This window comes from Nicrophorus vespilloides, unplaced genomic scaffold (genome assembly GCF_001412225.1).
Source record: "Nicrophorus vespilloides isolate i.1.1-1 unplaced genomic scaffold, Nicve_v1.0, whole genome shotgun sequence".
In the NCBI taxonomy this organism is placed as follows: domain Eukaryota; kingdom Metazoa; phylum Arthropoda; class Insecta; order Coleoptera; family Silphidae; genus Nicrophorus; species Nicrophorus vespilloides.
Window position 1 is genome coordinate 1 of NW_017097101.1, and position 22,728 is coordinate 22,728.

Consider the following 22,728-nt stretch of genomic DNA (forward strand, 5'->3'; position numbering starts at 1 on the left):
AACTTGCTCCTGGAACGAATTAAGTTCGTTGTGTGAGGCACCACTGTACTTTCAAAACGTATATGTAATGTAGGCAACCAAATGTACATTTGGTCATTTCATTATTAGATTGATTAGTAATTAATGAAAATATTTAATATTATTAATTAACGGATATTGGATTCAATTTAGATGCTTTGTGTTAATTTCTTTAATTGAATAAAGATTTTGAGCAGGTTTATTACATATTTAAATTATTTATGTTTTTCAATAAATATTATTTTTTGTCTATCAAATATTAATTTTTGCATTTCCATCACCTACTAAATATAATTAATTGAAAAAGAAATGATTAATTTCAAAACGTAAATGTAATGTAGGCAACCAAATGTACATTTGGCGTTTTCATTATTAGATTGATTAGTAATTAATGAAAATATTTAATATTATTAATTAACGCATATTGGATTCAATTTAGATGCTTTATGTTAATTTCTTTAATTGAATGAATATTTTGAGCAGGTTTATTATATATATAAATTATTTATGTTTTTCAATAAATATTATTTTTGTCTATCAAATATTAATGTTTGCATTACCATCACCTACTAAATATAATTAATTGAAAATGAAATGATTAATTCCAAAACGTATATGTAATGTAGGCAACCAAATGTACATTTAGTGTTTTCATTATTAGATTGATTAGTAATTAATGAAAATATTTAATATTATTAATTAACAGGTATTGGATTTAATTTAGATGTGTTATGTTCATTTCTTTAATTGAATGAAGATTTTGAGCAGTTTTATTATATATTTTAATTATTTATGTTTTTCAATAAATATTTTTTGTCTATCAAATATTAATTTTTGCATTACCATCACCTTATTAATTCCAAAATGTATATGTAATGTAGGCTACCAAATGTACATTTGATTAGTAAGTAATGAAATTATTTAATATTATTAATTTACAGATTTTGGATTCAATTTAGATGCTTTGTGTTAATTTCTTTAATTGAATGAAGATTTTGAGCAGGTTTATTATATATTTAAATTATTTATGTTTTTCAATAAATATTAATTTTTGCATTACCATCACCTACTAAATATAATTAATTGAAAAAGAAATGATTAATTCCAAAACGTATATGTAATGTAGGCAACCAAATGTACACTTGGTGTTTTCATTATTAGATTGATTAGTAATAAAGAAAAATATTTTATATTATTAATTAACAGATTTAGGATTTAATTTAGATGCTTTGTGTTAATTTCTTTAATTGAATGAAGATTTTGAGCAGGTGTGAAAAATTTTGAAATGTGATACCTGCTGTCATCGGTGACAGCATCTGCTGTCATCATACGTTTAGTAACAATGAGCAGCAGCGGTGGATGGGCAAAGTTTAAAGTGTATTATCGCGATTACTCAGTGTAATTTCTCTAATTATGTCTTGATGTACGTGAAATTGAGGTCGTGAAGATGAGCAAATACAGTGCAGTGAATTCGTCCACTTCGGATCTGGATTTGTCGTCCAGTGAGGAAGGTCAACAGCAGCAGCTGAAAAACTTTGCTAACCATCTGCTGAAAGGTAAATTGTTCGTGGGAACGTACTGCGAGAAACGGTACGTGGAGAAATTGGGCACGTATCGCGACATAGTTCTGGTGAATGCCAGCGAGAAGGACCTCATACACAACTTGAATGAGGTGAAGAAGTTAATCGAACCGCAGTGCGGGTTGACCAAGTGGATAGGAATCACAGAGCATCAGAATTCGCTGAGGCTGTGGGTGAGCTTAAGCGATCAAGTGCTTGGCTCTTATTGGTACACAGTGAAATCCGTCAAGTTCAAGCAGACCGAGATCTACGTGCAGCTAACCCAAGTGAGACCAGTCGAGGAATTGCACGATGAAATCGTTGATGCAGAGATCAATCTGAACATCACCACAATGCAGGAAGTCTTTTTGCAGAGAGCGAGAGAATCTCTGATCAAGTTCTACCATCTTCTGACCTTCGACAACATCAAATCATCGACCATATTCATATCCATACTGCTTGTGACAGTCGTCACGGGGATCGTGAATATGATCAAGTTCCTTATAATTTACACGTTGGCTTTCATGCGGGAAATTTCGATTTTCGTGCACTCCGCGACGCCGTTCATGCAGTCCGTTCTGGCGTTGATCGAGAGAGTCATCGGATGGTTCTTCGTGTTCTTCGCGATGATCTGGAAGGACGTTAGGCAACCAAAGAAGCAGCAGTATTACGAACCCAGCGACAGAATGATCGGTTACCATCAACGACCCAGCAATATGCTGGAGTACAAACCAAAGAAACAGGAGAAGATGACCATCGAGGAAATAGATTATTGAAGAGAATGGGAAAAAGATATATATATTTTTTTAGTAAATAACAAAATGTTTAGTAATAATGGCGAGCTGTGATTGGAAGCATTCAAAGCTTCAATTAAATAATTGCATTTCTGTTGTTATTATATTTTTTTTAATTGGGTGTTTGTGGCGTGGATTGGTGTTATTATTGCTGTGAATTATCGTTCTAATATAATGTATATATTTATATTTTCGAAACAAAATAAAACAATGACAACGTATCTATCTGCGTGTACGCAACAGTATTATCCTAATAAGAACCCGCAAATTATAATAGAAAAAAGGAAAATAATAACTGTATGCAAATTAAACGAAATTTGTGTTTTTGGAAGGGTAGCAAAGCCAGCTATGGAATGGTACTCTCCAGCTTTTGTTTTTTTTTTTTTGTTTCTTCTTCAACTGTTTACTTCTTGGAGGCGATGCCGATGACGCCGCAAGCGAGACGAGCGCCGGCGTTTCCTGTGGTCTTGCTGAGTTCGTGTCCGCCCGCTCCCATGTCGTCGGGATCGGCGTGGACGACGAGGGTGCGTCCCAGGATGCTGTTGTTGCCGAACAACGAGATCTCCTTGTCGGAGATGGACACCATGGCGACGCCGTTGCTACCGGCCTCTACGTTGCCCAGGTCACCGACGTGACGTACGTCGGAGGTGGGACCGCCGTGATCCTTGCCCTGCGGATTGAAGTGGGGCCCGGCCGAGATGCAACCGTTGGTGTTGTCACCGAACTCGTGGATGTGGAATCCGTGGAGGCCCTGCTTCAAGCCGGACACCTCGCCGGAGACGACGACCGGACCTTTCTCTCCCTGCAAATGAAACAAACAAACAAACATGAACCATCACAACAACAACAACATTACGTAAAACTTACGTCCTGTTGGAACCACAGCGTCCCCTTGACCTCGCCGTTCAGAACGCACACTGCCTTTGCCATCTTAGATAATTACAGCTGATTCAACGTGACTCTGCAGGAAAACTGTGTCGGAGCTTCGATTTTATGGAATCCAGTAGCAATAGGTAGTAATAGTAGGGATGATAACAACTTATGTTTTTTTTGTACTTTGCACACCGCACCAAATTGACAAGTCACTTGCAAGATTTAGGCAACTCCATTCGCACAGGTCAAATTCGGGTCATCGCATAAATTCACACACTTCAACAATAACTTTTACAATCTTTGAATTAAGTAATTTATACATTAAAATAAGCTAAAATTTTAATAAAAAAACAACATAGATAAATACTAATGTTCAATAATTGAATCAAAAGCTATATAAAAACAAACTACTAGAAAATTTCAGATACTTTCATTAAAAAGATGCTGAATATAATGCAACAAATTCAATAATGAACAATTTTATTTCGAAAATCCACAGGCAGAAATATTATTGTAAAGCTACATCTAACGTGCATGAACAAAAATAACATTTTGTTATTAATTTTTTTAATTGAAATAAGTAATTTATACATTAAAATAAGCTAAATCTTTAATAAAAACAACATAGATAAATACTAATGTTCAATAATTGAATCAAAAGCTATATAAAAACAAACTACTAGAAAATTTCAGATACTTTCATTTAAAAGATGCTGAATATAATGCAATAATGAACAGTTTTTATTAAATTTTAAAAATTCATTTAAAAAATCAAAAATGTTTCTGTTATTGTAAAGCTACATCTAACGTTCAGGAACAGAAATAAAATGTTGTTATTATTTTTTTTAATTGAAACTATATTAATTGTCTTGTGTACGAATTTGCGTTAATTTCAAATGTAATTTAAACTGAAATAACTGAAAAGTTTCGCGTTTTTAATGGATTTAAAGGAATTTAAAGGGACTTGTAGTACCAACTGAAGGGAACGATTTGTTTTTTCGAAAATCAACATGCAGAAATATTATTGTAAAGCTACATCTAACGTGCATGAACAGAAATAACATTTTGTTATTAATTTTTATTTAAGTGAAAATATATTAATTGTCTTGTTTACGAATTTGCGTTAATTTCAAATGTAATTTAAACTGAAATAACTAAAAAGTTTCGCGTTTTTAATGGATTTAAAGGAATTTAAAGGGACTTGCAGTACCAACTGAAGGGAACGATTATTTTTTTTTGCATTTATAATGATAGCAATTGGTACCAATCATATAAATAAATACATAAACATAACCTTCCCCAAAGTGTTCAATACTTTTCGGTGGTGAATACAGTTTTATGCGGACGCTATGGAGAAGCAGGCGTTAGCAGCATTGGAGTCTGCAGCCAATATAATCTTGGTGAGTTAACCTTCACGTTGTTGTCTTTTTTTTTTTTGAAATTTTATTTTCCTTTGTTATTGAATTCTATTTATAATCGCTGATTTTTTAAGGCCCCACCGAACTTGGTGTCAAACGAGCAGAGGCATAACGCTGAGGGTGTCTTTCTGGGATTCAGAAAGTCCAAATGCCCATATGCAGTCTGCCGCCAGATCCTGGAGACATCGAATTCTGACTATGTGAAGTTCGAAGCAGCCGAGGTGCTCAAGTGTGCTTTGATCAGAGAATGGACTTTCCTGCAGGAATCGGACATACTGTCTCTGAGACAGTACCTGCTACATTACATTATCTCCAGAGATATACCGGCTTTCGTGCAGGACAAATTGTTGCAGGTTTTAGCGATAATGGTGAAGAGGGGCAGTGTGGAGGACTTTGGACAGGACAGAGGGAATATATTGAATGACGTTGAGGCGCTCTTCATTAACGGAGATTCAGCTAAAGTAATCAAATCGAACTTGATGTTGTTGTTGGTAAAGCGATTTAATTTTTAAATGTTCTTTTAGCAAATTTTAGGTTGCAAATTGATTACTAACTTGATGCAAGAATATGCTATAACCGTCAAGTCCACGGATGTGGGACTTTCTTGGGAGGTCCATTACAAGGCTAAGATGAACTTCGAGGCTGTCGACTTGAAGAGGATCTTTCAGTTTTGCGTGCAAGTCATTTCAGAGATAATCAAAAGTGATACACCATTTGGGGATAACGTCAATAACTTATTGAAACATCTGCTGACCATCATTGAGAGTATTTTGTCTTGGGGATTCATGGCATCATCATATATCCTTTTTTCTTTTAATACAAAACTAATCATTGTTTAGCTGCAGTAGTTTTCGAATTGTTTTCCTTAACGTACTTGTTCACTGCCGAAAAAGTTGATAGGTCTATACGAAATGGTCCAGAGGGCGGATCACGCGCCTTCATTGAGACTGGGAATGCAGTGGAAGAGCATCATGTTTGCCCCGCAGTTTCTACCGCTGATGTTCCAAATTTACTGGAAGGTCAGAGACAACGATCAGCTGTCGCACCACGCGATGACTTGCCTGGTGCAACTGGCTTCCCTGAACGGAGGGATCATGGCTGAGCACACGGACAAGATGCTGTACATCGGCGCGTTCATGGAAAACTTCCTGAAACTCATCACGAGCGTCACCATCAAGAGCAAGGAGAGTCTCGGCATTTCGCAGATTACCAAGAACATCCATCTGCACTTTGTACATGACGTTATTGCGCTGCCCAAGGCCTTGCAGGAATCTTACATTGATGACCTGACGAGGCTCACGTGCTGTTTCATCGAAGGCGCTGCTACCGAAGAAGTGGTAAATTATTGAAAATATCTAACATCGATCTATTATTCTGGATGTTTCTATTTAGGATTGCGACGAAAAGTGTTATATGGATTCGTTTGAGATCATGCTGGAATCTTGGGCTCTTCTGATTCAGGAGTACCGGCAAGTGACGAACGACTTCTTGGGACAGGCTGCGACGTGCATATTCAACACGTACCTCAAATGCCACTTGTCGTCGCCCGATGGTTCACGGAAGCAAGGTACCGATCTAGAGGTGGAGGAAATCGAAGACGACGAGGATAACGATCGAACGAAATTCAAAGATCAGCTGCAAACGATCGGGCTCTTCGGAAGGATTGTTCCCGATCAAGCGCTTCCCATCCTTTACAAGTGAGAAACGCAACAACTATTAATAATTTGTGCAGTTATTAATAATTTGTGAATTATTGCAGATTGTTGGAGGACAGGACGAATAAACTGCGCTCACATTTGCACACAATGCAATCGCAAGCTATGTCCATTAATGACTCTGTTACACTGGACAACATCTTCGAGGATATCCATTGGACGGTGCTGATTGCAGGTCACACCCTGTGCATGGACAGCGACGGAGAAACACCTACAATTCCCTCCGATCTGATGCGCTACTCTATGGACATGAACGCGAAGGGTTTGACGAACTTGGACGAGTCTCTGAAGGTGATGGCCAGCGTGCAGCAGCTAGGGAACGACGCGGAATGCTCGCCGCTCTGCGATCACGCTGTCCGCATATTCGCGGACGTGCTGAAACTCTGCGCGATAGAATCATCTGCGGCCGAAGTGAAGTTGGGCCATTTCATGAGTCCCGAAGTGAGTTGCACTCTGATGTGGTTCCTCAAACGCTGGAGTCTCTCCTACCTTCTCCCCACCGAATCGTTCTACCAAGAGGTAAGAGAAAAAAAAAACCCTCACATAATTGCAAAGGAATTCAATTTAATTGATTTCAGATTAGTCCGGTCTTGATTGGGGCTCTGGGCAAAGACACGGAAGGTGCAAATTTTGTGATGAATTTTGTATTGGCGAAGATCCAATCGAATATATGTTATTACAATTCGGAGCCAATTCTGCTTCGGGACACGGTCGAGTTGTTCTCCGATGTGGTTGGGATCAAAAGCAAGCAAGTTGATCAATATTTAGTGTTTTGGATTTAATTTAATTGAGATTTGTTGTTGTTGTTGTTTAGATCGTTGTATATTGTGAAGACGGAGGGTTTGTGGAATTTAATTAATTTGCAGTCGAAGCTACAAGCTGGAATGCTTCCTGTGAATATAAGGCGCGGTCTCTACAAGGGCTTCGTTCTGGCTGGAACTGCTCTCAAAAAGGACGACGAGGCTGTACAGTATTACGATCAAATCCTGAAACCGGTGCAGCAGAGGTTCAAAGGCGTCCTGTGCCAGGAGAACTTCAATCGCATTTACCAGCAGGATAACATACAGAAGGAGATCCAGGATCTGCTGGAATGTTTCATCGGTATTTCGAAGGGTGCGACGATGGGAACGGTCGTGATCCTGTTCAAGTTCTTGGGTCCGATCCTGTCCGAGCTGCCGGTGCTATTGAACATGTATCACAATTACCAGGTGATCGTGCAGATGATTCTGGATTTGTTCGGACAGTGCGCGAAGAACGTGCTGTGTTATTTGTCCGTGGCGGACAGCAATCAACTTTACGAGACGACGTACAACGTCGTTCAGGTGTACGCCAAGTGCAATCAAAACAGATTCAGCACTGAAGCGTTGAACGAGGAGGGCAACTTCCAAGATCTGTGTTTGGTCATGGACTTGTTGACGTACATCCTGTCCAAGGATTGTCTGGATTTGAATCCGTTGATCAATCAAGAGGAGCCAACTGTGGCGGCGTCGGACGTCGCCTTGTACGGACTCCGGTTCATCATGCCCCTGATGACGCTCGATCTGCTCAAGTATCCGGCGCTGTGCCACCAATACTACGGACTGCTGACGCTGATCAACGATATTTACCCGGAGAAGGTGTGCGCGCTGCCCGAAGATATGCTCCGCAAGCTGTTAACCTCCGTCGAGATCGGTCTGACGCAGTTCACGGCGGACGTGGCGCAGCCCTGTCTGGACTTCGTCGCCGGCCTAGCGACGCACATCTTCAAGCATTCGATGAAGCAGAGCGCCGCCTATCAGGCTCTGATGCCCTTCCTCAAATTGATCATGGATCTGACGCTGTCGCAGCAGATCTGCACGGACATGGTCGCCACGGCGAGCCTCTGCATCTACACGTTGATATGTTGCTACAGCGAGCAGTATCAGATGCTCGTCCAGAACATGATTCAAATGCAGACCGATCCTGCTGTTGCCGAAAGGCTGGCGACCGAATTCAATCGACTGATGGCGAACGTTCCGTTGACCTGCGACCGGCATAAGCTCAAGTTTCGCGATCAATTCGATAAGTTCATATGCAACGTGCACGGTTTTCTGCTGGTGAAATAGTTCGGACAGCAGCTCTTATTTATTTATGAAAACGTAATCATTTTTTATTCCTTCGTGTCCCCTCTGGTTTCTTCTTTTCAAGCAATTGCAGACTACTAGGGTTCAGCAATAAAACCCTAAGATCCTACTGCAACGGCGACAATTATCGACGACTCATCAACGATTTCTACTAATTTTATATAAAAAAAAAAAATACAAACTATATATATATTGTATCATCATCATCATCGAGAGATTGAGAGAGAGAGTTTACAATTTTGTTATTTATAAATAGATATTTTTATATTAATATATAACAAGCTAAAGAGAATTTAACTTTTCTTAGTGTTTTTATTAAATTACATGAGATGTTGATTATGTTTATTTTAGTGCTTTGAGTTCAATTGTTAAACAAATGCTGGTCCATTTCGTTCGATTCTAAGGATTTCCCGAATTGTCCGACCCACCATTGCGTCAGGTTCAGGTAGAAGTCTGCGCCGTCCGGTTCGTAATCCAGATAGGTGAAACCGAGGATGTTCTTGGAACGAGCGGGTTCGATTTGCGTCCCTTCGTGCCACTCGTTGAAGCTAGTTATCGACACGTAATTGACGTTGTCGTTGCTGATGGCGCTCCTCCAGGCCACGTCGTAGTACTGGCCGTGTCTTCTGTGTCTGGTGTTGGCGCTGTTCCACGGCCGGATTTGCGTGTCCGCATAACCAGGACCGACGCTCGGCACGAAGATCAGACCGAATTGCACGGCGAACTTGGACAGAGCGCGCCAGTTCTTCCACGTGCTTCCGTACGTGAAGCTGTTCGACGCGAAGTACGTGTAGAATCCGTCGAACTGCGACTTCCTGACGTGCGACCTGTGCGACAGATCGACGACGAGACCCAAGAAGATCGCGTCCAAATCGGTGTCGCGCACGCTCAAGTTGCCTTTCCTGCTGAGCACCTCCTTCCACGCGACGGAAGGCGTCAGATACGAATCGTACACGTAGAACACGGGCACCTCCTTCTTCCCACCCAACGCTTTCCGCATCTTGTAAAGCGCTGCGTGACTTCCGAACTCGCCCATGAACTGCTTCAGATGCTCGAGCAGATTCACCGGATCGCGTTTCGCGTACGCTTCGATGTGCAGGGCGATCTTCAAGCCGACGCTCTCGGCGGTCTCGAAGAGGCGCGGCATCAGATCGCTGGGCGAGTCCTTGAAAGTGGGCGGGCTCCACGAGAGCACGACCACGCCCACACCAGCGTCTCTGATCTGCCTGAAATGGGTTTCGATCACGGCCGGATCCCTCGAGCTGTAACAACCCAATTTCGGATAGAAGTTCGATGCCAGATCGGTGGGCGCATCGTGGCTTCCCGTCGGATAGACCTTGCGATCGTCCGTTTTCCAATTGGGAACGTATCTGTGATTCCAATGCCTGTACGAACCGTCGTATCGTGGATTCCCGTACCAGGCGTAGTAGAAGATGTGCACGTTGTAGTTGGGTCGCGCAACCCGCTTCGCGTTCAACTCTATCAGACGCGACTTCTTCATCTTCTTCGACAACCTCTCCACCTTTTGCTTGTACAGTTTGGCTCGCAGCTCGCTGTTGGAAAATATGTTCCCTTCGACGATCAAATCGTTATTCCGTGAAGACGTCGACGTTCTTGTAACAGCCGTGGTGAAGAGTCGAGGCCTTCTCTCATTCTCGTACACGAAATTATACGTAAAGCCCAAAGTGAAAAGCGCAGCGGCCAGCGCCAAGCTAACATAGTAACGTTTCAATGAGATCATCACCCATCGCAACTTCAAACTCATCGCGAAACATCTGAAAATTAAACACCACAAATTGCAATTTCCATAGCAACGCTCCTATCATGTTAATTACAATTCATTACCATAGCAACTAAGTAATAATATTAAGCAACAAGTTATTAAAACCTCGGCTATTATATAAATAAAAAGACAATTATTTACCTTATTTTTTAATTATATTTGTAAACACGTCCCATAATGGAAATAATACTCGTGCGAATTGCGCGATTCAGTGCATGTCGAGCGATTGATTTTTCGAGCATCATCCCTTCTACTACGTAAGGGCTGACCAACCCTGCTTCACAACATACAAAAAAAAATCATGTAAACATTTTAATCACTATACCATATTAACTCATTTGTTTATTAACTTAAGTTAATAACAAGTTTTCTATCTTACACGGGGATCATACATTAAAAAAAATATATTAAAAAAAAAAGTAGATTTAAATATGATTGTTTTTTAAATTAACAATATTTATTTGATTCATTAAATTAAAAAAAATACAATAATTAAACTATTAGAATTTAAATTTTAAAAATTTAAATTCCCAATAATTAACGCTAGATGGACAGTTGAAGCACCTTGAAATCATTCACATTTGAATAACCAATAACTTATATAAGCTACAATTCTAAAAAAAAAAGAAGTAATTAATGCTTATTTTAATTAATAGAAAGTCTTAATTAAAATTTCGCATTTAGAACAGCGCATGGGGATTATACATTAAAAAATATATTTAAAAAAAAGTACATTTAAATATGATTGTTATTTAAATTAACAATATTTATATGATTCATTAAATTAAAAAAAAAATACAATGATTAAACTATTAGAATATAAATTTAAAAATTTAAATTCCCAATCACTCCAATAATTAACGCTAGATGGACAGTTGAAGCACCTTGAAATCATTCACGTTTGAATAACCAATAACTTATATTAGCTAATATAAGCTACAATTCTACACACAAATTAATTAATGCTTTTTTTAATTAATAGAAAGTCTTAATTAAAATTTCGCGTTTAGAACAGCGCATGGGGATTATAGATTAAAAAATATGTTAAAAAAAAAAAGTAGATTTAAATATGATTGTTATTTAAATTAACAATATTTATATAATTCATTAAATTAAAAATAATACAATGATTAAACTATTAGAATATAAATTTTAAAAATTTAAATTCCCAATCACTCCAATAATTAACGCTAGATGGACAGTTGAAGCACCCTGAAATCATTCACGTTTGAATAACCAATAACTTATATTAGATAATATAAGCTACAATTCTACACACAAATTAATTAATGCTATTTTTAATTAATAGAAAGTCTTAATTAAAATTTCGCATTTAGAACAGCGCATGGGGATTATACATTAAAAAAAATATATTAAAAAAAAGTAGATTTAAATATGATTGTTATTAAAATTAACAATATTTATTTGATTCATTAAATTAAAAAAAATACAATAATTAAACTATTAGAATATACATTTTAAAAATTTAAATTCCCAATCACTCCAATAATTAACGCTAGATGGACAATTGAAGCACCTTGAAATCATTCACATTTGAATAACCAATAACTTATATTAGCTAATATAAGCTACAATTCTACACACAAATTAATTAATGCTTTTTTTTAATTAATAGAAAGTCTTAATTAAAATTTCGCATTTAGAACAGCGCATGGGGATTATACATTAAAAAATATATTAAAAAAGTAGATTTAAATATGATTGTTATTTAAATTAACAATATTTATTTGATTCATTAAATTAAAAAAAAATACAATGATTAAACTATTAGAATATTAATTTTAAAAATTTAAATTCCCAATCACTCCAATAATTAACGCTAGATGGACAGTTGAAGCACCTTGAAATCATTCACATTTGAATAACCAATAACTTATATTAGATAATATAAGCTACAATTCTACACACAAATTAATTGATGCTTTTTTTTAATTAATATAAAGTCTTAATTAAAATTTCGCGTTTAGAACAGCGCAGAAAGTGCTGAACTATAAACTTTACTTTATTGTTCAGAGATGGCCAATATTTTTAATAATAATAAGATTTTTTTAATAAATGCATTAATTAGAAATTACTATTAATAGTTTTGTTGCTTAAAGAAATATTATATAAATATTGTATTAATTAATTGTTCGTTAATGATTTTATTAGCGTTTGAATGTTGTTAAACAGTGACATCTGCTGGAGTTTTTCAAATGCAATTTCTTATATATTTTTTATAATTTCAAATCTTTATATTGGTTTATCAGTGATTTAATTGTTCAATTTAATATGTGTTGTAATTATGAGTTGATTTTTGGGTTTTTAGGTGATATTTATAAAGAGAGAGAGAGAGAGAATTGTATTTTTTTAATTGGTGATATTGGTAAAACTGCGCGCAAGAAGTCACCCACGGATTTGTCAACCTCCAAAATAGGCAATAGCCGATTGGAACTTATTTATATATATATAATTTTAGCTAATTGTGAATTAGCAGATCAGGATGGCTTCCGAACAGAAAGCGGTGGAAAAGGAATTGGACGAGAAGCAGTCGTACGCCGGCATTCCGGAGGCCGAATTCGTGGTAAGCGTTGAATTATATCTGAAGCATGCTACCATTTGTGTGGATAACACCTACATGAATTACACTAATTGATCGACCCTCTTTTGTTTCTTACCTGAAAGGACGATGTCGACGCTTACTTGGGAAAAAAGGATAACGAAGGGAACGCAGACAAAGTTCTCAAGAAACTCGACGAGCAGCACTCGAAATACAAGTTCATGGAATACAATCTGCAATCGAAAAGGAAACGTCTCCGCAACCAGATCCCCGATTTGAAGACCTCTCTGACGATGATCGAGAAACTGGAAACGCAGAAGGAGGAATTCGAGACGGAGTATCTGCTGAGCGATCAAGTTTTCGTGAAGGCGATCATCCCACCCACGGACAAGGTGTGTCTCTGGTTGGGCGCCAACGTTATGCTCGAATACAATCTGCAGGATGCCAAGCAACTGCTCACGAACAACATCAATTCGGCTACCACTAATCTGATGCATGTGGATCACGATTTGAACTTCTTAAGGTATCAATTATTATTAAAAACGAAAACAACATGAGTAACTAAATATATATACTTTATTGCAGAGATCAATTCACAACAACTGAAGTAAACATGGCTAGGGTGTACAATTGGGATGTCAAGAGGCGTCAAGCGGCGAAGGCGGCGAGCGCTGCGAAATAGTTGGATTAAAAAAAAAAGAAGAAACATATTCTTTGCATTTACAACTAAAAAAATTTGGAACAAGCTCGACTTTTCCAAACTACTTTCGCTTTCCTCCTTTTAACTTTAACAGAAACTTGAAAGGAATTCACATCACTTCTGCATTAAACATTTTTATTTCTCATCATCAACTTTAATTAAAATCCTTACAATTTCATCCAACTTTTCTTTCTCTCGACACTTCACTACCTTTAATAATATAAAAATGGAAATACATTTTTATCTCGTACATATCAACAACTGGAGGGAATCTTTGTGTGCAGCATAGCGTTACCTTTTGTTTAGTTTTGTCATAGATAATCAGTACAACATAGGAAACAAATGAAAAGAAAATATAAACAAACGACAACTAAAAGAGAAAAAAAAAACAGTATTTCTATGAAACTAAAACAATTGAAGCAAGGAAAAGAAAAAGTAATATTTCTATAAAGGCGTAAATAATAATAAATTAAGTAACAAGAGCGGAAAGAAAAGATAAAAACTAAATATCCTTTTTTTAAAAAAAAAATAAATAAAAATTCTTACAATTAAAATGGTTAGGTTTATAATACTCTCTTCTGTTTGTTTGCTGTTTGCTTTAAGAACTCATTCGGCTGGTGCAGGTTCCGCGGCCGGTTCAGCTGCGGCCATCTGAGAGGCCGCAGCCGCTGCCGATGGGGAACTCGCAGGAGCCTCACCGTCGACGGCCTCTCCTGCGTCCGCGTTCTCATCGACGTGCCCCTTTTCCTTCTCCTCCTCGAGCATCGTTATCTTCTCCTGCAGCTCGGCGATCTGCGCTTTCAGCTCGTCCAACGTCTCGTTTCCAGTCTGCTTGGCTAACGTGTTCTGAATGAATCTGTGCATCGATTATTAAAGAACTCTTATCTATTCCATTCAATGATTCGATTGAAGCTCAAATGTAAAGAAAAAAAAGGATACAATAAGGCATCGTCTGGCTTGTCAGTTTCTTCGTAAAGTAAAACTAAAACTTTGGTCAAGGCATCCATCACTCCAGTTTTCTCCAGGTACCTGCGGAACTCTTCCCTCTTGCACTCATTCGGCTATAAACATACACATAATTTAAAGAGATTTGTGTTACGATTCGATTAATACATACCTTGTATGTGGGATTGGCTGCCATCCTGTGCAATTCTCACCTAATTCCTATAAGAGAACACTGCGTCAATATCGATGTGTGATTAGGGGTTGTTAATGCAACCTCAGCAGATGGTGGGGGGATGGAATAAAACTGGGAGGTTTATGTGAGGGTTGATGATAGCGATTGACGTTTTCACACAAATAATTTATTTGTTACAATCGGATGACACGAGCCCGCTCCGATCATTTCATACCATTCACGCGAATTCGCTATTCTTTATTTTTTTTTTTCGCACTTGGCAACAAAAAAAACGAAGAAATTCTATTGTCGCGGGAAATAATCGAATCGACGATGCGGTTTAACTGCGTATAAAATATATAGATTTAAACGTTGAAGCGTTTCGTTTCAATCTATGCAACATCTATGAGGAAATTCCTGTTTTCTTAAAGTTTTTTCAAGAATTTTAATTCAAATTTAGCAACGTTGCATCTGGTTGCATCATCCGAACAATAATACCAACCGTCGTCGTCCATCCATCGACTTGGCGGTGGCAGCACAACTTGTGTTTCGTCCATTATATTAAAAATGGCATCCGAGGGAAGCGGTGTGACAACTGGTCAGCCTAATCTACATAAACAAGACCTTTCTAAACTTGTAAGTTTTACGAAATTCTTTACCAAATACAAACCTTCATCGACGTCGAAGACTTCTGCAGATCCACTTGATTGTTCTAAGTGATTGTTCCACATAACCTATACACCTTACCTTACAATATGAATGTGCTGGAGTCAGAGGCTAATGTAATTTTGTTCTGCAGGATGTCACGAAACTCACAGCCTTGTCTCCAGAAGTTATCAGCAGACAAGCGACCATAAACATAGGCACCATAGGACATGTAGCCCACGGAAAATCCACTGTTGTCAAAGCCATATCCGGTGTGCAAACTGTTAGATTTAAGAACGAACTCGAAAGGAACATCACCATTAAATTGGGTAAGCAGACATTCTATTTCTATTATCTCCAAAAAAAAAAGTTGTAAAACTGAGCTCAGTCAATGCATGAGAATGGGGTCAGTTTACTGCAGTCGTCCAGACATCATCAGGTTGTTGAAAAGGTTCCACTGTTTGTTTGTTTGTTTCCTATCCGTCATCAACATCTTGTGTATTCATATGCATATGGAAGATGTAGTGGAACTTCAGCCACAACCTCGAATCAAAGACTTTATCTATTTATTCTATAATATAAATATGGGTGGGAACTGTATTTTATTTGAGATCTCTTAAAATAGCACATCTGGGAAGTTGGAAGAAGTTGTCGTGAACACATGAAAAACTTTGGGATTATTTTCAACACACCTCTCTCTCTCTCGATGATTAGATGATCATAGACGGAATGTTAAAAGTAAAACTTGGAGGCTTTTTGTGATCCGTTCACATCGTAAGCCATAAATAAATAAGCACTTTGCAAAAGTATAAATATTTATATATATATATATATTATGTTAAATATAATTTATTTTGCATCAGTACAATGTAATACAATAAAACGAAATGTATTGCAGAGAAAAAAAATGATGTGAACGGAAGGAATAAGCCTCCAGCGAAGCGACGTAAGCCCATTAAGTACAGAACGAAAGGGACGAGCAAAAAGAGACTCGAGCAAAGACGGCTACTTAATAGAATGTTGATGAGTAAAAGATTGAAAAGATGGTTGGATACGTCGTCCGAGAAAGAGAACTCGAAGGAGGACGAGAATAACATTTTGCACGACTCGAATAAGATGTGCGATTTATCGATAGACTCGAAGATGGTCTGCGAGATACCGTACATTAGAGACGAGCGATTTTTGGAGGTCGAAAAGGAGCTGATGGAGACCAATCATCAGGATTCCATGGAGGATGTGGAGGAGGTTGACCAATCCGCTTTGAAGCCAACAGAGATTGTAGCTCGAAAGGAACTTCGCGTGGTCCTGCACAGGGACATTGAGTTTATGATAAATCCTTATAATACGCGCGGAATGAAGAGACGGAAGAAACGGTTGATTTTCAGAGAGATCAAAGAGTACTACGGCAAAGCGATATGTTTACTAATTAAATTAGTGCACCCCAACGTGGAAGACTCTTGCTCTTCGGATAATATAGTCGTCAGCGCTGACCATGAGGTAGAATACGAGGTGGAAAGTATCATCGGCGTGAAGATTACGCACTGCTCGGTCTATTTCCTCGTCAAATGGAAATCGTTCCCGGTGAGCGATAGTACATGGGAGCCGTTTCAGAATGTTACCAAATGTAAGCAGATGATCGAAGAGTTTATCGACGACGTCTTCGACAGCTACATCCTGGAGAAGTTGAGAATCTATTTGCATTTAAATAAATGCATGGACAACGAAGAGTTGTTGAGGCATTTGAATAACAAGATCCTCGGCTGGGATACGATCAAAGATTTGTACGCGATACAGAGGGAACTGCTCATGTTGTACGGAAATCTGCCGAGGCAAAGTACCAAGCCTTATTTAAAATTAAAAACCATGTACCTGACTTACGTTTACCGGCAGAGGCGAAGCCAGCAGCTCGCGTACATTGAACAGTGGCAGAACGAGATCAACACGAAGAACGGTAAAAACGCGAACATCGTCGTCGAGAATAACGTGGATTTGGACTATCCGCCAGTGAATTTTCAATACGTGAACGAGTATGTCGCCAGCAAAGGATTGGTCATCTCGTACGAACCGGATTACGGATGCGACTGCACCGGCGGTTGCAGTTACAGACTGAGCAAGTGCTGCGGCGTGAAGGACAGCAAGAAGTTCGCGTACACGATGTCGAAAAGGGTGAACGTGCCGCAGGGTTTCGCCATCTACGAATGCAACAAGAAGTGCTCCTGCGACTCGACGTGCCAGAACAGAGTCGTGCAGAACGGTAGCGAAATACCGCTTGCGATATTCAAAACGAGGAACGGCTGCGGCTGGGGTGTGAAGACTCTGGCGAACATCAAGGCCGGCACGTTCGTCTGCACGTACGTCGGTGAGGTGATCTCCGCGAAGGAGGCGGAACGCAGGGATCAGATATACGGTGCCGTCGGGATAACGTACCTCTTCGATCTCGACTTCCACTCGTCGGATAACGTGTACACGGTGGACGCAGCAGTTAAAGGCAACGTCTCGCATTTTATAAATCATTCGTGCGATCCGAACATCGGCGTTTGGGCCGTTTGGATCAACTGCACGAATCCCAATTTACCGCTGCTCGCCATGTTCGCTCTGCGGAACATCGCAAAGGACGAAGAGCTCACCTTCGACTACATGTGCAACAATCGCGATTCCCAGAGCCCGGCAAAGTCGAAGTCGACGAGTCGGACGCCGGAGAAGATAAATAAATTCGTTTGCAGATGCAACTCGCAGAAGTGCCGCAAATATTTGTTTTAATATATAAATATTTGTTTCTTCAAATTTACCTTGCAAACAGAATGTTTTTTTTTACTTTTTAAGATCATTTTTTATTTTTTTTAAATAATATAATTATTTAGCTGTACACTACACCCGCATAATCATCTCAAGAAGATACGAGATTTTATTGTTGCTATATTCGTAGTTTATCTTTTTTTTTCTTTACTATTTTATATTTATATTATTATTATTAAGGGTACGCCAACGCGAAGATATACAAGTGTGATAACCCGAAGTGTCCGAGACCGGCCAGTTACATTTCTGGAAGTTCATCCAAGGACGATTCCTTCCCCTGCCTGCGTCCGGCCTGCTCCGGCCGCTTCCAACTGGTGAGACATGTCAGCTTCGTCGATTGCCCCGGTCACGACATCCTCATGGCAACTATGCTTAACGGTGCCGCCGTCATGGACGCAGCTCTTCTCCTCATCGCTGGTAAGTCGTAGTCATTTATCATTTATCATCATTGAATAGTTGTTGTTGAATGCTCTCTGTCTCTGTGATTTCCAGGCAATGAATCGTGTCCGCAGCCACAGACGAGCGAACATTTGGCTGCCATCGAGATCATGAAGCTGAAGCACATCGTGATCCTGCAGAACAAGATTGACTTGGTGAAGGAGGGACAGGCGAAGGAGCAGCACGAACAGATCGTCAAATTCGTGCAAGGCACTGTAGCTCAGGGTGCACCGATTATTCCAATTTCTGCACAGTTGAAATACAACATTGAGGTAAGATCAAATTCGCTTTTTTACATTTGATACAATTGATTTAAATAATTCGTTTCAGGTTTTGTGCGAGTACATTACTAAGAAGATCCCGGTGCCGCTTAGAGATTTCTCATCGGAGCCGCATCTGATCGTCATCCGTTCGTTCGACGTGAACAAACCCGGTTGCGAGGTGAACGATCTGAAGGGCGGCGTCGCCGGTGGCAGCATCCTGAGAGGAGTGCTGAAGGTCGGACAGGAGATCGAGGTGCGTCCTGGCCTCGTCAGCAAAGACTCCGAGGGTAAGCTGACGTGCAGACCGATCTTTTCGCGGATCGTCTCGCTGTACACCGAGCAGAACGAGCTCCAGTTCGCCGTCCCCGGCGGTCTGATCGGTGTCGGCACCAAGATCGAGCCGACCCTCTGCAGAGCGGATCGTCTCGTCGGACAAGTGCTCGGCGCCGTCGGTGCGCTTCCAAGTATTTTCATTGAACTCGAGGTGAATTACTACCTCCTGAAGCGACTCTTGGGCGTGCGCACCGAAGGGGATAAGAAGGCCGCGAAGGTGCAGAAGCTGACGAAGAGCGAGGTATTGCTGGTCAACATCGGCTCGCTGAGTACCGGCGGTCGCGTGATCGCGACCAAAGCCGATTTAGTTAAGATTGCTTTGACGAATCCCGTGTGCACGGAGGTGGGCGAGAAGATCGCGCTCAGTCGTAGGGTGGAGAAACATTGGCGTCTCATCGGTTGGGGTCAGATTCGCGGTGGAGAGACCATCGAACCGACGAAATAAGAACTCGACACTCAACAACAACCGACGCAGATCCAAAAACAACAAATATACATTTATTGACGCTCCGAATCACCTGCAACATCCACAAGATTTGTTAAATACATTTTTTTTATATAATAATAATAATAATTAACATTCATGTTTGGCTCCCTTGAACCTTTCTCGCTTTTCGTTTTATAACGTGTTTTTTGCATAGTTAAACGAACGGGTGTTTCTAGAGTATAAATAAAAGTTAAACAATGACATCTTTATATATCTTTCCTGTCTCCTGTTATTTCTTTTCTCTTTCTTTCAACATTATTTATAGCCAATAAATATGAAAGAAAGCCACGGTTTTACTTGCGGATGACATCATCCGTCCACCATAAATCACACACTAGTTGCTAAAAGATTACAAAGTCGATGCGATCTTCGTCAAATTTATTCTGCATTTGAAAATCTAAATTGTAACAATTGTATTTATGAATGATTTCGTTGGACTCTTCTGTCCATATGTTCAAAAGCATCAATATATTGCGCGCAGATTGAATCTTAAGAGATGGTTAGAGATAGAGAGAGTGAAGTTAAACAAAAGAAAATATGGAACAATTGCTGCAACCTACTTGATAAAAAAGAAGCAACGTTTTTATTAACATCGGTGAAACACGTTCGACGTTAATGGAAGCGCGCATCTCTTATTTGCTTTTCTTTCTTTTCATTCTGTTTTCATAAGGAAAATGTTAAACGCTCAAAGTGGATTAGAGCAGTGGTTTCCAAACTTGATGTTACTACGCATTCCTCAAAAGTATGTAATCATTTGGCGCCTCCCCTTTCATAAAAGGAACGCAATTACAGCAATATGGATAAGAGCACAGGAATGTATCTATACTTGCTGGATTCCCCAAACATATCAATGCAATGTATAAATATGTTTTTTCTATCTTCACGAAAACTACTTAAGAGCACAGGAATGTATTAATACATGCTGAATTACCCAAACATTCAGCTTTCATATGCCTGTATTGGATACATTCTATCTATTATAGTTTTCGAGTAAATCAATGAAATGTTAAATCACTGCTTTTTAATTTCAATTACTCAACTTTGAACGCGTATTACAGCAAAACGGATATTGGATTCATTCTATCTATTATAGTTTTCGAGTAAATCAATGAAATGTGAAAACACTGTTTTTAAACTTTGAACACGAATTACAGCCAAACGGCTCGGCTAAAACCACAGTAAGATATCGATATACGTTACATTCCCCAAACATTCAGCTTTCATATGCATATATTGGATTCATTCTATCTATTATAATTTTCAAGTAAATCAATGAAATGTAATAATCCAAACGACGTGATCAATGACCTTCAGCTTTCATACGCATATATTGGATTCATTCTATCTATTATACTTTTCGAGTAAATCAATGAAAACACTGCTTATTCGAACGTTCTAATTTCAATTTTTCAATATGTCAATTTTGAACGAAATGTGAAAACACTGCTTTTTCGAACGTTTTAATTTCAATTTTTCAATTTTTCAACTTTGAACGCGAATTACAGCAATATGGATAAGAGCACAGGAATGTATCTATACTTGCTGGATTCCCCAAACATTCAGCTTTCATATGCATATATTGGATTCATTCTATCTATTATAGTTTTAGAGCACAAGAATGTATCTATACATGTTCGATTCCCCAAACATTCAGCTTTCATATGAATATATTAGACTCATTCTATCAATTATAGTTTTCGAGTAAACCAATGAAATGAGAAGACACTGCTTTTTTGAACGTTCTAATTTAAATTTTTCAACTTTGAACGCGTATTACAGCAATATGGATAAGAGCACAGGAATGTATCTTAACGCCAAAGTTAAATATATTAATCACAAATTGATGTATTTTAGGTTATATAGATATAATTCAGAAATACTTTAGAAATTGTATTGTAATTATATAACTTTTGTAATTTGGTATTTGAAAATTGATATTAAAAAAAAATTGTTAATTATTTTATTGACTTTAAGAGTTTGGTTTTCTTTAAATAAGAATCAATAAGCTCTATTTTTTTTGTTTTCGCGTTCGTGATTGCAGGTTTCGATGTACAAGACGCGTTTTCGTGCCGAAATAAGAATCGTTTGCAGCTGTTTCGTCGTAACTTAGTTCGTGTGTTTTCGTAACCATATAAGGATTTGTTTAGCTTTCAAAGTCACCGCTGATTCATCGTGACGCACATCACGCGTTTTTGTGCCCAAATAAGGATTGTTTTTATCGTTTGAAGATGTTTCATCGTGACGTAGATGCGTTTTCATAACCATATATAACCATATAAGGTGATTTTTAATACAATCATTACATTTTGAATTAAATTTGCTAATTGAATCTAAAATTTTAATTTAATTAACTAAAAAATGAATAATTAGTATAGTTAAAAAATGAAATAATACTAAACTTGATTTCGAAAGAAAAAGTTTCACAATATTTTTGTAATATTTAAATCTTCATAAAAATAATAATCAATTATCCAAAAACGAATCGAAAATTCAAAGAAATATTGTTCATGCATTAATAAATTAGCATTCCATTGACATTAAATTTAAAAAAAAATAATGGAATAGGTCAATCTATTGCTTTGTGTATTTGCATAACTCCTACAGTCTTATAATAATTATTCTAATATTTTCATTTTATATATTATATACAGTTATAAAGCTGTCACCACGAACTTATAGAATGCATTAATCGCAGATTGATGGATTCTCTTGCTTTTAACATTCGGAAACACACAATTCTGATCCCGTCGTAATAAGCACGTAAGATTCCTCTCTATCCCGGCTCCTCTCTCACGCAGTACAAAAATTATAATTATTTCAATATTATAAAGGCATTATAAACGCTTTTATACGCGTATTAATAGGCCGCTTATGGTAATTACTCTTAATTATAGGACTGCCGCTTTCGGTGGAGAATCCTCTGTATAAATATTGACTCATTACGTAACGCCGGCGATGTTGCTGCTGTTTATTATTATTATTATTATTATGTTCTTTTTTTTTCTATCCAATTAAATTTCGATGAAAATTTTGAATACGTGGATAATTCTGTTATATTTTGTTGTTGGATTTTCGATTTCCAATTATATAATTTGAATGATAAATTTGTTGTTGTTGGAAGTTTACC

At 38.2% G+C, this 22,728-nt stretch overlaps 7 protein-coding genes across 9 annotated transcripts; 4 read left to right on the plus strand and 3 right to left on the minus strand.

Moving 5' to 3' along the window:
* Positions 1-1,336: 1,336 nt before the first annotated feature.
* On the plus strand, positions 1,337-2,510 carry LOC108558907. Its single transcript, XM_017915964.1, has one exon. The coding sequence runs from the start codon at positions 1,466-1,468 to the stop codon at positions 2,351-2,353; it is 888 nt and encodes a 295-aa protein (XP_017771453.1). The 5' UTR covers positions 1,337-1,465; the 3' UTR covers positions 2,354-2,510.
* Positions 2,511-2,532: 22 nt separating this feature from the next.
* LOC108558908 (superoxide dismutase [Cu-Zn]) lies at positions 2,533-3,474 on the minus strand. Its single transcript, XM_017915966.1, has 2 exons — positions 3,239-3,474; positions 2,533-3,173 (listed from the first exon to the last, which is right to left on the minus strand). The coding sequence occupies exons 1-2, from the start codon at positions 3,299-3,301 to the stop codon at positions 2,775-2,777; spliced, it is 462 nt and encodes a 153-aa protein (XP_017771455.1). The 5' UTR covers positions 3,302-3,474; the 3' UTR covers positions 2,533-2,774.
* A 1,062-nt stretch (positions 3,475-4,536) lies between these two features.
* LOC108558910 (exportin-4-like) lies at positions 4,537-8,484 on the plus strand. Of its 2 annotated transcripts, none has more exons than XM_017915970.1 (8): positions 4,537-4,644; positions 4,737-5,123; positions 5,187-5,460; positions 5,545-5,999; positions 6,055-6,359; positions 6,422-6,896; positions 6,956-7,125; positions 7,192-8,484. In XM_017915970.1, the coding sequence occupies exons 1-8, from the start codon at positions 4,594-4,596 to the stop codon at positions 8,459-8,461; spliced, it is 3,387 nt and encodes a 1,128-aa protein (XP_017771459.1). In that variant the 5' UTR covers positions 4,537-4,593; the 3' UTR covers positions 8,462-8,484. The 2 variants fall into 2 exon arrangements, with proteins under 2 accessions (XP_017771459.1, XP_017771460.1); XM_017915971.1 differs by having other exon boundaries at positions 5,545-5,996.
* Positions 8,485-8,810: 326 nt separating this feature from the next.
* Positions 8,811-10,495, minus strand: LOC108558901 (glycoprotein endo-alpha-1,2-mannosidase). The gene is made up of 2 exons (XM_017915957.1): positions 10,404-10,495; positions 8,811-10,254 (listed from the first exon to the last, which is right to left on the minus strand). Exon 2 carries the CDS (start codon positions 10,242-10,244, stop codon positions 8,841-8,843), a length of 1,404 nt encoding a protein of 467 aa, XP_017771446.1. The 5' UTR covers positions 10,245-10,254; positions 10,404-10,495; the 3' UTR covers positions 8,811-8,840.
* A 2,150-nt stretch (positions 10,496-12,645) lies between these two features.
* Positions 12,646-13,560, plus strand: LOC108558900 (prefoldin subunit 3). The gene is made up of 3 exons (XM_017915956.1): positions 12,646-12,846; positions 12,948-13,345; positions 13,408-13,560. The coding sequence occupies exons 1-3, from the start codon at positions 12,766-12,768 to the stop codon at positions 13,502-13,504; spliced, it is 576 nt and encodes a 191-aa protein (XP_017771445.1). The 5' UTR covers positions 12,646-12,765; the 3' UTR covers positions 13,505-13,560.
* Positions 13,561-14,046: 486 nt separating this feature from the next.
* LOC108558906 (C-Myc-binding protein homolog) lies at positions 14,047-14,950 on the minus strand. The gene is made up of 4 exons (XM_017915963.1): positions 14,742-14,950; positions 14,640-14,686; positions 14,462-14,583; positions 14,047-14,378 (listed from the first exon to the last, which is right to left on the minus strand). Exons 2-4 carry the CDS (start codon positions 14,661-14,663, stop codon positions 14,129-14,131), a joined length of 396 nt encoding a protein of 131 aa, XP_017771452.1. The 5' UTR covers positions 14,664-14,686; positions 14,742-14,950; the 3' UTR covers positions 14,047-14,128.
* Positions 14,951-15,122: 172 nt separating this feature from the next.
* Positions 15,123-19,802, plus strand: LOC108558904 (eukaryotic translation initiation factor 2 subunit 3-like). 2 transcript variants are annotated; one of them, XM_017915962.1, is made up of 5 exons: positions 15,207-15,275; positions 15,439-15,613; positions 18,261-18,497; positions 18,573-18,790; positions 18,849-19,802. In XM_017915962.1, the coding sequence occupies exons 1-5, from the start codon at positions 15,207-15,209 to the stop codon at positions 19,557-19,559; spliced, it is 1,410 nt and encodes a 469-aa protein (XP_017771451.1). In that variant the 3' UTR covers positions 19,560-19,802. The 2 variants fall into 2 exon arrangements, with proteins under 2 accessions (XP_017771450.1, XP_017771451.1); XM_017915961.1 differs by lacking the exons at positions 18,261-18,497; positions 18,573-18,790; positions 18,849-19,802 and adding an exon at positions 16,183-18,075 and having other exon boundaries at positions 15,123-15,275.
* The last annotated feature ends 2,926 nt before the right edge of the window (positions 19,803-22,728 follow it).

Bases quoted from the DNA above. Each gene is read 5' to 3' on its own strand.
- LOC108558908 (XM_017915966.1), bottom strand. From the start codon at position 3,301: ATGGCAAAGGCAGTGTGCGTTCTGAACGGCGAGGTCAAGGGGACGCTG. The intron at 3,174-3,238 runs GTAAGTTTTACG...TTTCATTTGCAG, and splicing joins CGCTGTGGTTCCAACAGGAC to GGAGAGAAAGGTCCGGTCGT.
- LOC108558901 (XM_017915957.1), bottom strand. From the start codon at position 10,244: ATGAGTTTGAAGTTGCGATGGGTGATGATCTCATTGAAACGTTACTAT.
- LOC108558900 (XM_017915956.1), top strand. From the start codon at position 12,766: ATGGCTTCCGAACAGAAAGCGGTGGAAAAGGAATTGGACGAGAAGCAG. The intron at 12,847-12,947 runs GTAAGCGTTGAA...CTTACCTGAAAG, and splicing joins TTCCGGAGGCCGAATTCGTG to GACGATGTCGACGCTTACTT. The intron at 13,346-13,407 runs GTATCAATTATT...ACTTTATTGCAG, and splicing joins CACGATTTGAACTTCTTAAG to AGATCAATTCACAACAACTG.
- LOC108558904 (XM_017915961.1), top strand. From the start codon at position 15,207: ATGGCATCCGAGGGAAGCGGTGTGACAACTGGTCAGCCTAATCTACAT. The intron at 15,276-15,438 runs GTAAGTTTTACG...TTTGTTCTGCAG, and splicing joins AACAAGACCTTTCTAAACTT to GATGTCACGAAACTCACAGC. The intron at 15,614-16,182 runs GTAAGCAGACAT...AATGTATTGCAG, and splicing joins GAACATCACCATTAAATTGG to AGAAAAAAAATGATGTGAAC.
- LOC108558906 (XM_017915963.1), bottom strand. From the start codon at position 14,663: ATGGCAGCCAATCCCACATACAAG. The intron at 14,584-14,639 runs GTATGTATTAAT...GTATGTTTATAG, and splicing joins CAGCCAATCCCACATACAAG to CCGAATGAGTGCAAGAGGGA. The intron at 14,379-14,461 runs GTATCCTTTTTT...ATCGATGCACAG, and splicing joins AAGCCAGACGATGCCTTATT to ATTCATTCAGAACACGTTAG.
- LOC108558907 (XM_017915964.1), top strand. From the start codon at position 1,466: ATGAGCAAATACAGTGCAGTGAATTCGTCCACTTCGGATCTGGATTTG.
- LOC108558910 (XM_017915970.1), top strand. From the start codon at position 4,594: ATGGAGAAGCAGGCGTTAGCAGCATTGGAGTCTGCAGCCAATATAATC. The intron at 5,461-5,544 runs ATATCCTTTTTT...GTACTTGTTCAC, and splicing joins GGGATTCATGGCATCATCAT to TGCCGAAAAAGTTGATAGGT. The intron at 6,360-6,421 runs GTGAGAAACGCA...GAATTATTGCAG, and splicing joins GCGCTTCCCATCCTTTACAA to ATTGTTGGAGGACAGGACGA.